This window comes from Tamandua tetradactyla, chromosome 19, assembly GCF_023851605.1.
Source record: "Tamandua tetradactyla isolate mTamTet1 chromosome 19, mTamTet1.pri, whole genome shotgun sequence".
In the NCBI taxonomy this organism is placed as follows: domain Eukaryota; kingdom Metazoa; phylum Chordata; class Mammalia; order Pilosa; family Myrmecophagidae; genus Tamandua; species Tamandua tetradactyla.
In genome coordinates, this window is record NC_135345.1 from 20,334,600 (window position 1) to 20,351,664 (window position 17,065).

The window sequence follows — 17,065 nt, forward strand, 5'->3', positions numbered from 1 at the left end:
TCTTCTACCTTGTGAATTCTCTCAATTATTCCAATTATTTCAAGATTAATACTCTAGTTATAAGCTTTCACATTTGGTGGAAAGAGCTTCAAAAATGGCCTTTTATCCAACTCTCTTAATTGTCCAGAGAACTGTTTTATTCTTGGTTTTAGTGGCGCTTCCCTTTTTCATTTTCTTTCACCACTCTCTACTTCCAGTTGGATCTAGGTATCCAAAAGCCACATTTATAAACTAAGCAAAAGCTAGAGATATCAGTTATTGAGGTGTTCCAGTGGGCAGGGTTACCAACATGGGGTTCAGATATGATTGTATTACAATTTCCTAGCATATTTGTTAAAAATACAGATTCCTGGAACTTTCTTCAAAAATTCTGCCTCAGGATTCTAGGATTTAGCTCCAAAGTCTGTTTTTAAAACAATCGCGCCAGATGATTCCTGTGAGTGAATCTCTCGATACTTTAAACCACAGTGCTAGAGAGCCAGGCGCCTATAGAGGCCACCTTCTATGTATCTCAGGCAGCAGCAGTTAAGAGTTCTGAGCTTTTGAGAACAGCAGAGCCAAATTCAAATCCCAGCTCCACCACCTCCAGCTTAAGTTATCAGTTTGCTCAGGTAAATTGCTTAACCTCTGAAATCTCAGTTCTTCGTTTTCAAAATGGTAATGACAAATTATATCCTCATGGGATTGTAGCAACAATTAAATATATCAAAGTGTATGGCCTGGCAGTTAGTAAACACCTTAGTACCTGTTAGCGTGTATCATTATCTTATTCTATCAGTTCTAAGACACAGTTTATCACACTTAAATTTCCATGGTCTTTCAAATTGTTGTCAGCAGGTTGCACAAAGAACTTCTGGTGACACTTTCTATTAAGAGCAAGGAGTTACTCGTATCAAAATATGTTAGAGATAAGAAGAAAAACGTATCTGTTATTACAGTTATATTCACAAAAGCTTTGGTCACCGAGTGGTCAAAGTTCCTGCCGGTTTCCCATGACAAAACAGTTTTCAGTGAAAGAGAAACCCCTGCAGTCCCTAAAATGGGCTCATTTATACATCTGACAAGGAATAGTAAAAGCACCTCCTTTACATAGGAGTATAAGACCTCGAAGAGAAATGATAAATGTAGAAAAGACAGCCCTGCTCATTAAGAGGCAGCAGTTACATTGGTGTTAAGAACATACCGTAAAAGAAACAACCAGAGAAATATCACAGAAAAATAATTACCGCAGATTTTACGCTGCCAGTAAACGTTTTTGAATACATGAATGAGTGAATAGCAGAGAGGGTAAGGAAAGCACGCAGCTGATTTTCCCACTTTCAAATGGTGAGGTATCAAGTACACTGAGCATGGGTTCTTGGGAAAAATAACCTGTGAATTTGAAGTTTTTTGATGCACTATCTGAAAAGAGATTTATATATGCAGTGTGTAGTTCAGATCTCACCAGGGTGCAAAGGCTCATTAATCTGTATTTCTCCCTCTGATCTCTTTATTGAGCTCTGGTTTCATATCACCAGTGTTTTATGAGCCACTTCCATTTGCCTCTCCTGCTGTTGTCTTGATGCCACTATGTCTAAAAGTTCCTTAAGCCCAGTTTTCTTTTCTGATGTCCCCTATTTGTGTTTATAATGCTAGGCCTCAAAACACAGACGTAGCAGCTTTCTCCTTGCCCATATATCTCCAACAAATAACACACTTTGTACATTTTTTTCTTTAGATGTTTTTTTTTCCCCTGCCTCCCTTGCACAAACGTTTGCTGAAGTCCTTCCTATGCCAGGAATTTTGTAGGAGCAGGATGAAATAAAATTCCTGCCTTCATTTGGCCTATTGTGTAGCAGAAGACATACTTATTTAAAAATGGGATTCAATAGAAGCATTAGAGTGTGTGCAAGTTGCTATAGGAGCACAGAAGGAATAACTGATTCCCCACTAATAAAAATAATTATGTAATAATTTTTAATATTTAATGCTCTAAGTACTAATTTAAAAAATCATTTTTATCAGGCAAAACAACTCCAAAAGATATTTATTATCTCCTATTATAGATGACCAAATGGAGGCCCAGAGAGGCTAAGTATCTTACACTGTATCACTTTGCTAATAGATTTCAAAGACCTTTGTGCTGGGCTCAGATACAGAATTGGGAAAAAAACTATGTTAAATGAATTAGTATTTCATCTGAATTGTGAGACTATTTAACTCTCCATTTGCTGATGAAAGGGACTAGATATTTGAGGCAAAAAGAGAATGTACAAATACCTAAGAGATTTTGAAGAAGTTTTATAAAAGGTGAATTAAAAGCATAGAATTCATGAATGAGGGGCTGAAGTGGAAAGAGAGGCACAGCAAGTATCAAAGAGGGCCCAGAACTGAGACGTTTTCATGGACCTGCAAGGAAGCCAGTGTGGCTAGAGCAGAATGCTAAGGGGCAGAGTAGAAGGGCATGGGGTCAAAGGAAAGGTGCACACCAGTTTGTTTTAGGGGCTTGTAGGTCTTTGTGAGACTTTGGTCTTTCCCTTGAAATGAGATTGGACATCAGTGAAGAGTTTTGAGCAGAAGTGAGGCAAGATCAACCCTTAGGAAGGCAAGGACAGAAAAGCAGAAATAGTTTGGAGGCTAGTGCAATAACCCAGACAAGAAGAGATGATGGCTTTGGTAGGGGACTAACCGTGTAAGTAAATTATATTCTGGATATATTTTGAAGATAGATTTGATTAGATTTACTGGTGGATTGGATGTTGGGTGTAAAAAAATATGGTGGAGGATCCCAAAGATTTTTATCTAAGCAAATGGAAATATGGTTTCCCCTGAACTGAGCTGGAGAAGACTTTGGGAAGAGCGAGTCAACAGTATTTTAGGTTTTGGGAAACAGAACTCAGATGTCAGTATGGAATATGCATCAGAAGGGGTCAAAAATCAAGGCAGAGAGATTGGCTCAGGAACTTTTTTGGCCTTCTATGAAAGCAGCGAGGTGTGCAATGGCAGTGACCAGCAGTGGGCACGACTTGATTGGAGACACTGCTGAGATGACTTGGGGGACACTAGATAGTGTAGAGTGGAATGGTCTAAGATGGAGACCTCTGTGGTACCCTGAGTGCTGACCATTAGGGCCTCTTCTCACACCTGGCCTTGGAAGGCCTGTTCCTTTCTAATTATGCAACTCCCAAAGATGTTGATTCCCCCCTATTTAAAATTACTTCTGTTCTCCCTGGTTCATATCTTTCCTATCAAGACTGCCTTCGGAATGAGATAGAATTTATAGCCCTCCTCACTACCTTGTCATCTCAGAAAATGAATAGTCCAGGCTCTCAAGTTTAAGGTATTAATTATTTTAATTTCTGTGGAAAAATGCACAACACAGCAGAATTCATATTTTCATGCCTGAGCATTTATGATAATCTCTTAACAAGACTGATCTAGTCTCCCTGTCCTCAGTCCCAGCTCCTCAGTATTCCGGTATCATTTCCACATTCCTCTTCTCCAAACACTCCCTCCATTTGCTATTCCCTTACTATGAAAACTTCAGTGGTTCCAAGCTTTCCCCAAGATGATAATCACCTTAACTTGCATTGAAGATCTTATATTTGGAACCAAGCCTCACTCCCAACCTTATTACTTAATGTTCTTCAAAAAGAAGTGCCTAGTTCTCTAGAGATGCACTGGTCTCCCAGAATCTGTCTGGCACCGCTTCTCTGCCCATTGTCTCTGCCTACTCCAAAATTCAATTTCCAGATTAATCTTCCTAAAAATCAACTCCAATCAAGCCATTTCCTTCCTCAGAAACAATTTTTTTACGTTCTACTGCCTAGTGATATAATTGCAAACTCCTTCCTTGGCAACTCCATCCAGCAAACTCTGTAGTTCTGACTCATTTTTCTTGTTCCATGCAGTTCATAGAACAATATACTTCTTCAGTGTAACATCTCACTTTGCCTAACATGATCTTCAAGGAATAGGGCAGTTACACTTAGGAGCACATAGCAGAAACTTCAAGTAGAATAATTGTAATATAAATATGTATACATTTATATATATGTGTATGTGTATATGTGCATATGTGTGTATATATAAAACCAACATTTCTGTAGTGCTTACTCTATATTCCAGGTACTATATGCCAGGTACTTTTTGATCACTTTTAAGGTAGGAACTCACTGAGTCCATCTAGCAATCCTATGAGATACGCACTATTATTACTATTCCCTTTTTTTTTTTTTTTTTTTTTTTGATGCATGGTCCGGGAATCGAACCTGGGTCTCCCGCATGTCAGGCGAGCATTCTACCACTGAACCACCCGTGCACCTCTATTATTCCATTTATAGGTAAAGGAACTGAAGCATAGAGAATGAACAATTTGCCCAAGGTCACATAGTTAATAAATGGTAGAGCTAGAATTCAGTCTCAGACACTCTAGATCCAGGGTGTATACTCCTAATTCTTCCGCCATGCTGCCTCTCTCCTGGATCTCCTAATGCCCGCTCACCACCTATCACCACCCCCTCTCTCAATTGGAAGCAGAAAATTCCTGAGCTAAATCAGTTTCATTAAAGATCAAGTAAAATCCCATTTTATTTTTTTAAAGGTGGTGTGATGAATCCAGGCTGCAATGATGGTTTCTTCTTTGATGTCTTCGGTCACCTCTCTCAGATGCTGCTCAAGTTTTACTTCCTTTGTACTATCTTCATTGTTGTCCAGCTGTTAGTGTGTGTGTTTGTGTTATATTTTTCAAATTAGATCAAAACTGTCCAAACCAAACTTATAATTGGTACTGTCAATCACTCTCACTTCTAATTTCCCAATTTTATCAATGGTTCCCTCTGTACAAAGTTCAAAGTGATCTCTGTCCCTTACATAATCCATCTCCATGTGCAATCCATTTCAAAGTTTTGGTTCTTCATATGTCCTTGATATCACTCTCAATCATCATACCTTTTTCTCCTTATACTGTGGGAGATATCTCATATATCAGGCCCATATATTGATGGTTGTCATATTGGTTGAAATTCTCACTACCCTTTCCCCAGCTATCATAGGAGTCTTATATCTGATCTTCTGAACTTGGGTCTTTGGAATCATCCTACATCTCATTTCCCAACTTAATCTCTGTAAGGAAGAGACTTTACCTTGCTTCCATCCACCACCCACCCCTCCCTGCTGTTGTCCACTGAAATAAAAGCACACTTCTCAATTGTCACTGAAGTGTTTACTCAACACACCACACCCTTATCCTTTCTTATGCTCTAGATTTTATTTCTCTAGAGATTAAATGGGAAAATGTATTCTTTCAAAAACTCAATTATTACATTAAGTAGGAAATAATAACAAGTAAGTAGGCCTTCCTCCTGTCCTGGGTGAACATGGTCTATTAAGTGGGTGGGTCTGGAATCCATAACTAAAGCTACTCACCAGAACAGACTTGACATCAGAGCAGAGAAACTCTGCCATGCAGCCTGGGGTACAGTACAGTTAGGGGGGAGGTCCACCTGTCAGCCACTAAAACTTAGGGGAATAAAAAGGGTCACAGTTTGGAGGTGACACACTCTGTTATAAAAAAACGTATTAGCTTCATAAAGCTTCATAGACCGCCTTGCATTCTACCTAAGGTATTCAGAAGGACTGAAATCAAATTCAAAAGGAGCCCTGCTTTGACTGTATTTCAGCGTTCTTTATTGATGTTCCTAGGAACCAACTAAACCCATCTCTGTGACCTCCCTTCCACCCTCCCCTCCCCACCCCCTGTATTTGAGAATATGACCTTAGGACAAAACTGGGTCTAGGGACTGAGCAGAGCTGAGACTGCAAACGGGGAATGAAGTGGCCTCAAATGTCCAGATGGAAAGACTATGGAGAGTGGGAAGCAGGCAGAAATTGAAGCAAACGTCTCTTTGCCATTTGCATTCGACTACACACTCTCTGATTCAGTCTTTTGTCTTGAGAGAGTTGTAAAAAAATTAAGAGTGATTATTAACCACTGATTAGCAGGGAGACAGCAACAAGAATACTACTATTGGTTTAAGGGAGGCATTACAGATTCAGATTTGTATGAATTTGATATTTTTTCTTGCTCCTCATTCTTAGTAATTTCTGATTTTTCTCTCTGCAGTCTCATTGTCTTCTGCTTGCTCTGTAGCCTCCTTGACAGTTTCTGGCATCAAGGTTTTTAAATGTATTTTATTAAGCATTCTTAAGTAAGTGTAATTAAACAAAGGAATGGAATCAGACTGAATCAATGACGAGTCAGAAATAAGCAATTTTTTTTAAGGAAACATGTTTTATTACTCATAGGGATATACTAAAGCTATTGAAAGCAGTAATGGAGCTGCATGGCTTAGGAAATGAATAGCTACATTAACTCCTAGAAAAGCACATGTTGTACAGTTTACTGTTTTGAAAAAGTATATAAATATATATTTTTTTTTGCTAAAGATCATCACTCTTTAAGTGGACTAACATTTACTTCTTTACAGATTGCTTAGCAAACTTTTTTTTTTAGCATTGTGGATATTGAGATACAAATGCAAATCTCAGTTTATAACTTGGTGTTAATGAGGTCAGGACCACACAGTAAATCTCTGCATAAGCCAATTATCTCTCTAGTGCTGGCCACAAGTGTGTGAACACAAGCTCTGGCTATAAGCAGACTTTGGGGAGAGGATGTGGATTTATACATCCCAAATCCTTCCACATAATCGGAAAATGGTGTAAGTTTCACCTGGTATGCAACTGTGGTTAGTAGTTTCATCTTTCTTTGACAAGAATCAGTTAAATTTGAATTTTAGAGATAATTTGAGGATCATCATTGTTACTTTGATAATTTATTTATTTGATATTTCAGCTTTCTGCTCTGTGTTAGTGGTAGTTAAAATTAGATAAGCATTTTCTGTTTGCAATTGAGCATTTTTTGCATGGGTATTTATATCCAACTTGCTAAGCTAATAATACCATGTGAGTTCATGGAATTGCATCTGAGCTTCAAGGAAAAATAATGATCCATTTCATGATGAGTGAGTTATTTTTACAAATTTCCTATTCCAACTGAAGAGTGCTTTCTTCCTTGATTAAAATGTATTTCTCTATTCAATTAAAATGTAAATGGAGACATTTTGTATTTACAGTTGATAGAATTATTTAAAGAAGGTTTAAACCAGGATACTGTTAATATTTCATGCAGAAATTGTTGTTTTATTGTTGGGCCAGTACTGCCATGTTCCATTTTCAAGATTACTTAAAGAGGGATGAAAATTTAATAAAGTTGCCCAGGTTTTATCAGTTTTTACTCACTCTTTCTTATACTACTTTCCTATATACGACATCAGTTATATCAGGAAGATTGGAGAAATATCATGTAATAAAAGTTTTAAGACCCCTTGAAATTGAGTTAAGGGCAACTTACTATTTGTTTTAAAGAAATATGTTACACAGAATCATATCGACTTTTAAATTTAAAGGAAACTTATTTTATATTTTATTACAGAATTAAATATCTGAAAAGTACTTCCAGAAACCATTTAGTCTGAGGTTTTATTCTAGAATTATAAAATATTTTATTAGAAATTGCACTTAATATATTAGATTTTACTGTCATCTTTTTAGATCTTCTGCAGTATCTTACCACTTCTTAAACATCATGCTTAAAATAATTTTGAAATAATATTTTGTACTTTCTTTTTTTCTTTCTAATTGTTTTAGCGATCTCAGTGAAAACCAAATCCAGGCAATTCCAAGGAAGGCTTTCCGTGGGGCAGTTGACATTAAAAATCTGTGAGTATTATTTTTAAAAGAATTATGTGTGTGTGTGTGTGTGTGTGTGTGTGTGTTTGAAGTTATCATACTTTTGTAAAGTCAAGTTTTATACAATAAAGCATCAGGAAAAAAATGGTGAAAACCCGGTGCATTCATTTTTAAGCATTGTAACAATACATTTCACATTGTTTTCACGAGCTATTTGAAGAGATTCTCATTTGGAAGATGTCTTGAAACTGGAGTTATCAAATTTATTCTTCTAACCTGTTATTAATCTTGTAAAATCTAAAGAAATTATTTGATTGAAAAGTATTTATTATATATTTTCTTCCCTTTTTCTGTCAGCTCACTTCCATAGCTCCCTTTTCAATTGCTGTATGTGTTTATTGGAAATGTGGAATACAAACTAATTTTTTCTGGAAATAGTAGATAATATTTTCATGTTCAAGATCCCTGTAGCCTGCAGCTTTTAGATACCATTTTCATTAAATGCTGAAAGTTTGAGTTGAGTACATTAAATTGTGTCTATCCTTCGTGTGGATATGTTTCTTACATCTATTTCGTCACACATCTTCAGGAGAGGATATATGTATAGCCCCTTAAAGATAACAAAAAAGGAAACGTACTTTTGTTTTTTTCTCCTTGATAAATCTTTAATGTGATGTCTCGTGGATAAATGTATATTTAACTGTCTGTTGCTCTATGGGCATATCATATTTAAGATCCCAGTGATGATCTAAATATTGTAAATCTATTTCTATAAACTTTAAAATTTTATATTAATCTTTGAATATTTTGATTGACTGTGAATGCTGGGAAATTTTCATTAGCATTTGCATTGGTTTGGAATGCGGCTGAAAATTGCGTCCTGGTGATGAGATTAACTATCAGGAATTCAGTATTTCTTAGCTGGCAATAAGCAAGCCAGGCAGTTTTTCAAGAATGAATTTATTTTCAAAATTCTCCATGGTGGGCGTCAATCCTATTTTTCCAGAAGTGAAAGTGAGACAAATGTTTTTCCTTGTCAAAGAAGACAACTGTTTAGAAAAACATGGTTTCTGGTGTTGTCTTCTCAAGTGTCAGTGTTTTTTGTTTCAAACTTGTACATTGTAAATGTACAGTTCAATGCAGAAAAAAATGTAGGCATCTGAGTATGATTGTGTAGAGGCATTAAAATCGTGGCTGTGAGTTTTTATTATTGCTCACATATAAAGATATCATTTGTTTTATTTTTATCTTCACTTAATTAGGGTTTGGAGAAGTCTTCAGGTAGACTCTGTGAAATAAGGTGTTCAGAATTATTGCTTTATGTCACAGCTGGTCAATACAGGGTGAGATTCAATGCAGCACCTCCTCAAGTTACCTAAATTTTGTTGTAAAACTATGGTAGTAGCTACAATTGACCACCCTTTTGGGAATCCTATTTGCAATGCTACAATAGGATTAACCTCTAAATCCTTAAAACAGGTGGTTTAATCTTTTTAGTAAAGATATTCAGGGAATCCAAATCTATATGTATCCCTTGTCCAGTATTCAAGAATATGTTTGGGGAAGAGAGACCCAGTAATGGTGAGAGTCTTCCTTATGTGCTCTTTCTTCATTTATTCTTTTAAAAATGTGATTTTGAAAGCAGAGAGAGCAAAGGAAAAATTAGATGCTGGCCAGTGTGCTATGAGGAGAGCAATGTTGATTTAGCAGAATTTCTTCCTCCCTTACTTTAAGGCAGTTATTATGTATGCAGTGAGATGCCTTTGGGATTCGAGTCCCAGAATCTTTTGCTCTTTTTTTGGGATATGAGCAAGTCAATAAACTTCATTGAGCCTTAGTTTTTTTTATTTTATTTTGTTTTTGTATGTTGTATGGTGGGGGTCCCGTTTCATTCTTTTTCCATGTGAGTATCCCCTTATTGCAACACCATTTGCTCAATTTTTCTTTGTTGGTTTCTTGTTTGTTTGTTTGCTTGTTTGTTTGGGAAGTACATGGGCCGGAAATCGAACCTGGGTCTCCCTCAGGGTAGGTGAGAATTCTACCACTGAACTACCCTTGCAACCCCAAGCCTTAGTATTTATTAAATCAAAAGAATAACTGCTTGGGTTTGTCATCTGTTTGGGAAGTCAGATATGTGAAAAAGGTTTCAAAATAATAAAACGTTATGAAAATATTACATTTGTCATTCTGCAAGTACTCATTAATCAACTGCTAGAAGCTAGCCCTGAAAAAAGATATTGTAAGAAGACAGGAAAGTGGGACATGAAGTAATTTTCAAAATTTGGAAAAGATAAGGCTGTCCTATTTGAGGTCAGTTAAGCATGGAACTACAAAATGGAAAAAGAGAGTATACTAGAATGTACCCAATGAATATACACAAGACCCTGATTTGTGAGAAGACATTAAGTGCTGAAACTGCTGAGGAAGGAGATAAAAGTATTGGTGGAAGTTATCAGGGAATGTTGGGGGAAAGAGTCAATAAGAGATATGAAGCAGTGCTCAAGGAGGTTCGTTTGTATTGAGTATTGGTGAGTAGAGGTAGGTAAGAATGGAAGAAAACAAAATGCATTAAAAAGAATAGACAAGGGTAGAGTCCGGGGTTTAATTGAGCTAGGGTGTTAAAACAAAAGTGCAATGGAAGAATGTGTGTATGTGTATAGTCTGTATACTTGTGTAATATATGGAATTGAAGATGGGCATTTTACAAGCAGTAACAGTACTAATTCTGCAGAACAACGGTAATGCAAAGCATAGACATCTGAATATGGGCCAAGCTAAAGAGAGTGGCATCCAAGCAGTTTCAGCTATTGGAAGTTCATGCTTCTCTGGAAGAAATGGGGCTTAGGAGACTGTTTGGACACTGAATGATAATGGTCGAAAGAACAATTTATTCTCACTATTTCCACCTGCCCTCCCTGTTCTGGGATTTTTATGAAGCTTAATTTTATCACTATAAGTTAAGAAAGATATTTGGTAAAATGTATTAAACTAGGGGAGGGGTGGTGAGAGGTGGTAAAACTTAATTTATACAATTACTAAACAGGTGGCCGTAAGGATCAAGTAATGCTTCACTAAAAGTCATTAATATTAAAATTATTGATATTATTAATATTCCAGTGTAGAGAAGTACAGTAATTTGTCCTGTTTATCAGTCCAATGTATGCATTTACAGTTTGGCCAAACTTGCATGGTTCCATGCTTGCTACTTTTCAGACTCATTTAGAGAGTACAGGTGAAAAAAGAAAGTGGAAATGAAGGTTTATCTGCTTTAGTTGTATCAAGACTGTATTTTATGCAGCATTGTCTAAAAGCCGAGTCTAATGTACTGAAATAGGTTTATTGGATTTACCACATTCAGACCTTACAGCAAATTCCAGTTATCAGAAGATTTTCACTGAAAGCATTTGCTTTAATCTTGTGGATTGTCTAAATATGCTCTAGGCAGCACCCTGACAATATGAAATTGATGCTGTGGAAATTTTGCAAATTAGCAGATCTCATTCCCCTTCCTCCAGGCAAGCCACACTAAAACTATTCTAGACAGATGGATATTTATCTTGTTCTTAACCATCTCCAAGGAGGATTTCCCATAACTTTTTTGCTTATTGCTATTAATTTCCTAACTTGATTAAAACACTTTATAATTTATTTTGTTACCTAATTTTCTCTAGCTGCGACTTAAATCATTTTCCCTTCCTGATAATTAAAAAGGTAAGATGTAAGAAAAAATGATCATATCAAAACATCCCACAGGATTTCCATCTGTGTTTTTAACTCCCAGATCAAATATTAATTAAAGTACTTATATTTACAAACTTACGCCTTACTAAAATTATTACTGGTGCTTGTAGGACTTTTCTTTATAAATTCTGTATATATATTTAATAGATTTAATACAGATGTGATAAAGTTGTTGCTGCCTCCTAAGCAAATCTTGAACAAAGGCATTAAATTTTGCTGCTATTTTGTTTTCAAGTACCTATTGGACATTTCCATTTAATGAAATAATTATTTAGGAGAATATTCAAATTAAATAACAGGTTGCTGAGTTTTACAAACTATTTTCTAAGCATTTATGAGCATAAAAATGTACAAAAATTTCCTTGATTTTATGAGATAATATTCCAAGGTAGAAGTAATCCAGTATTTAAGTAAAAAAAATACAAATATATAAACTTAAAAAGTAAATAGAATTCTTGTTGCTATGTAGATCACAAAAGGAAACTTTAACTTACTTTACCATTCGTTTCTTTAGTTAGTGAATTCAACATGAGCATTTAAAATAATTAAGTTCCAAAGAGAATTGCTTTAGATGTACTATGTAAAGTAAAGCACATCTGCTTTTATTCTTCTTTCATCTTGCATATCCTCAAAAGGAACTCTGTATACCAGTCAGACTTTACTATTTACTTTCCAGGAATACATCTATTTCCCACTTGCTTATATTTTCCCAATTCTATTAACCCCTGTTTATAATGGGTCTTACCTTCCTTTGCCAGGAAAACTGCTTCTTTGTGAAAAATAGATTAGGAAAAAAACTTTTCTATTTTATTTATTCTCTTATCATATACATTAATTTGTAAGCAAGAATTTGAATCACAGGGTGATTCAACATGAACTTCTTTGGCAAGTGAATATTGATATCATTGAGAAAAAAGTATATATGAATTTTTAGGAAACATATCAAGGTCAAGTTCTGGAGGAAATGATTACTACTGGCAACAGGAAGATATGACAAACAAGAAAGAGAGGGGGATCATCTAAATGCTATTATATAGCTGTTTACGCTATATAAAATATTTTATTTGAAACTCTCTGATCTTCAATATTTTTATTGATGGATCAGCTAAACCAATACAAATAAACCTCACAGCTCTATTCTATGTACACAAAAATACATTTTACTGTTTACCATTTTTTTTGCTCCTCTAGTTTTAAATATCTTTTGGTTTCCCTTCCCCTGTACTCTACATACTTCGTAATGATAAGAGAGCAAGAATTCCTCACATACTATAGAATTAATATATCACAATCAGAGAAAAGAGTGTATTACATTGTTACCATTTAAATGCAAGATTTCATTGAGCGTTGGCATATAAATTGTCATAATTGCAAAATATCTACTAATTTTCTCATGAAAATAAAATCTGTTGATACTAAATTGAAATTATAGCTGTCAGCACCCCAAGTTCCTGCCTAGAGTTTTTTCGGTAAACCTGAGGCTGAAGAGACTTGTAAGGAAAGGGGCCTGCTATCCTGGGCCTTAAATATTACGTTCTAAAGGGTTTCGGTGAGACATGGAACTTCATGAACAAACCTATTGTGGATGGCTCTTCATTTAGTAGATGGTAAAAGAAGGTGAATCTCATATTTGGAGGGGCAAACCTCCCCTTAACATCTAGAATTCTGCCTATAAAAATAAGGGATTATCAGGGCTTGTCTTGGGTACTTAAATGTAAAAACTGTCAGGAACTCCGCAGACTAAGTGGTACCTTAGGATCTGTCCATGGTCCTGTAATTTTCCTGGCATGAACTAACTCTGAAACACAGTGTGAGTGATAAGCATCACCAAATACTGTGTAAAAAGTTGCTACCATTAACCTCTCCAAATTTGCATTTTGCTTTGTCATTGCCTGGTTCAAAGCATTCAGTTTATCAAAAAACATTTTGTTATAGGTACTATGTAAAAGCCCTGGGAATACAACAAATAAAAAGGTAGACCCAGCCCTAAGAAAAACAATATCTTTTTTAAAGCTCAGCCTCTTTAGACATTCTGACCAGTTCTAACATTCTGAGTTCAACCCAGGCTTCCAGACCACTCTCCCACTGAACCTACGTGCAGGCTCTTTGTGTAAGTCAGAATCGCTTCTCTCCTGCAAGCATTTATTCAACACATCACTGTGCCTCTTTACACAACTGTACTTTAGTGCTTTACTTTCTAAATGGATTATATCCACCACTTAAGAATCAGTTTTCCTCTTCTCTCACACGTGAATATTTCAGCCCTAGGATAATATAGGTTTTTTTTTTTTTTTTTTTGAAATTCTTTAGCACTACTTATCTTCTGGCTTCTTCTCTGAAACTCAGCCATCAGAGATTTAGTTGAAGCACAAACTTCAAACTCACAAAGAATGCAAAGCTCCTGGATCTGTTTTCCAAGCCTCTTGTGTGTTGAATGGGGGTATTGGCCATGCAGAGATCTAAATTTGAAATTTCTATTTATGTCAAATGAGTTGCTGAACCTCTGTAAGCCTCTTTTTCTCATCTCTAAAGTCAGGGTGATTTTACCTTTCTGAGCTATTGTCAGAATTAATGAGATAGCATTATATAGAACCTGCCTTATACTATGTATTCAGTAAATATTAGCAATTATTATTCACAATATCAGTTTCTATCTCCATTTATTAGTTTACTTAGAAATACTGGAACACTTGGGGTCAACTTTGCTGTCTTTCCTCCAGTTTCTTTTACCATCTTTCTTAGAGCTACTTTTTGCTTCTTCCCGATGAGTTGTCAAATGGATCTAACTTTGTACCATAAACAGACTATACCAGTAAGAACTGAGGTTCTTTATCCTATGGGTAAAAATAAGGTATTATCTGAAAGATTGCAAAAGGTTTAAAGTATAAATAATGTAAGTTATGTTGGGTTCCTCAGAATCATCCTTCCCTCAGTTGTTTTCTCTTCTAATGTCCAGGTAAAATACTGATGTTATCTGGTTGCAGAAATTTCTGTTATATTCAGTAACATGGAACACTTTGTATTGTTCTTTTACTCTCTTATATTACAGATCAAATATTGGGCTACTGCTTAAAATCATTACTGACATTAGATTCATATATTTGGGTACTCATGTACTTGAATTTTATACACACAGAGGAAGAACTAGAAGAGGGCATATCCGTGTCCTTGACAATTGTTCCTTTTCTTCCACGTGATTTATAGATTTTATCGGGGTTTCTTTCTGAATAGAGAAATGTTGCCATTCCCTAATTTTGCTCCTAACCACTTTGGTATACTTTAAGCCAACTGGATTTTTGGAGTTTGCCATCTCTCCAGTAGTAATATGAATATGAACCAGACTTCTATTGCTAGGAACTAAAAAAAGAAACAAATGGAAGCATAGTCATAATAATTTTGTTGACACAATGAGAGATCCTGCCAGGTTTAGAAATTATCAAATATTATTCCAGTATTGTTTCAAATTTAAGTATATTTTTGTGGTGTTTTAATTTTTGCGAAAAAATGAATTAGCAGTAGGATCTCATTACTCAGATGCTCCAGTGAAATCTGATTTTGCCACGGTTAAAAATAAAACCAACTGATGTTAATGGAGGCAGGTAAGTCTTAAATGTATATTTTAAACATAATATGTTATCCAGATTTTACTGAAAAACAAAACAAAACAAAACAGGGAATCCTTGAAGAAAATTTAAAAGTAACAGAATGCAGTGATTCTATGTTTCAGGATGCCAAGTAAGCAAATGTTAACTTTTCCTGTCATTCAGTATATGTATTTTTAAAACTCATATTTAGCAACATTATGTATAATTTCCCATTCCTAAAATAAATCGTAATCTAAAACTAGGCTTTATCATTTTTACTGTTTAAGAAAAACAAAATCAGTTTCAGAAATTGTATGTGTAATGAGGCATGGAATGATATCTCTATTTAAAAAGAGTAGCTTTTTGACAATACTACATTATCTAAGACTAAACTACCAGTGGTAGGAAAAATTACAACGGTAGTCTAGAGTTATTCTAGGGCATCAGAAAAGAAATAGTTGCCACTGAAAAGTAACTCAAAGAATGTTAATGCTTGTTAGAGCTTGAAAATTATTCTTTTCATCTCCTCGCTTTCATGAAATTAAAGATAAAGCAACGCTCCAAACCACAAATGCACAGTCTAAACAATGGGGGCTCAGATAAAGAGGTGATGTGGGTTTTAACAGAAGCAGGAGGGAGAAGCCACAAGTCTGTGCTGGGGTAAGGTGGCTCAAAGTCTGAAAGAAACCACCAATGGTATTTTCTTTCTCCCCACAAATCAAGCAAAGTCCTAGCTTTTTCTATCCCCAGGAAGTAGCTCTGATCCGAGTAAAGGGTCTAAAATACTTGCTATTGTACTTAATGCATTCATCAACCAAATTTTTCTATTTACCTTTATGTGTGATGGAATCATTGCAACAGTTATTTTTGAAGAACTGAAAACAATTCTCTCTTGCTAATTCTTTACTTCAGAATAATTCTATGGCACAATTGAAGATATCATCAAGACAGGGTCAGTCTCACACTAAAGGCATGGCTGAGAACAGATTCTTTCCTGTTTACAGAAAGTATAAGTGCTCAAGGCTTAAAAGGTAGCAGAGAAGGAAGTGAACAGTGTGGGAGAAACACAGTGCAGAAAAATGGTCCAGAAACCCTGAAATAAATTACACTTTTGCATAGTTCTGACACTTTGTCTGGAACCATATGTAGACAAATGGGGGGTTGTTTGGAGAAATTTTCTCATGAGTAGTCATATGGAAAAAACTTTCCAAGGTATCCCTTTAAACATACCAGAATTCACAAATTGAAAAAAAAAGTATTCACTTTGAGTTTGATTGTTCTTTAATAGGAGTAACTTCCTCATGAAATACCATCATTCTCAGAAGATATATGAACTGAGGCATTATGGCATTCTGAAAATTTTGAGGAAAAACTTCAGCGCTATAAAAGCCAAATCTTCATGATGTTTTTGTACCAATTATGGCTTTGAATTCTTTTAAGAATCAAACAAAACAAATAACTCTGAGCAATATAAAAGAAGGGTAAAATTACCAAAGTTTCCAGCAGCGGTTAACTTCTACTGGTATGGGGAAAGTAATCTGCCTTTCAGTCCTAGTAGGACAAGATTTGCTTGAGTGCTTTTTCCGGCATGCTAGAGCTTCCCCTTTGTGTATAGTATGGATGATTTAGAAGACGCTGTGTCAGCACTGATTTATACATTGACAGCTAAGGATAATAAGATATGGGCAAACATACAGCTCACCCTTTTACAGATTAACCTGGAGACTGCATTAGGCAGATTTGATAGCATTAAAAGATTTTGCCAATTTGTCTGGAAACAATTTCTCTTTTGTATTGTGTCAAGGGTAACACTACATGCCATTGTACTAATTTAAATGGCTTTGATAAATTGTTGAAGAGGTTAGAGAATAATTGTGGGGATATATACTTAGCACTTCAAAATAAAGAAGCTATTAACTTACTTTTTAAATGAATTTAATCTGTAAAAACCAAAAATGCTCAAAAATGTTAATGTTTTCTTGGGAGCATAGTGGCTATATGACATCCAA

The 17,065-nt window shown here is 35.4% G+C and overlaps 1 protein-coding gene and 1 non-coding gene across 3 annotated transcripts in view; one reads left to right on the top strand and one right to left on the bottom strand.

Moving 5' to 3' along the window:
- Positions 1-17,065, top strand: part of SLIT2 (slit guidance ligand 2) — a 363,732-nt gene that overhangs the window by 223,819 nt on the left and 122,848 nt on the right. For both annotated transcript variants that reach the window (XM_077136499.1, XM_077136500.1), the window contains exon 5: positions 7,690-7,761. In XM_077136499.1, the coding sequence (XP_076992614.1) occupies positions 7,690-7,761 (72 nt within the window). The remainder of the gene's footprint in view (positions 1-7,689; positions 7,762-17,065) is intronic.
- On the bottom strand, positions 4,230-4,300 carry TRNAV-GAC (transfer RNA valine (anticodon GAC)). The gene has a single exon. It is a non-coding gene; the product is annotated as a tRNA-Val (tRNA).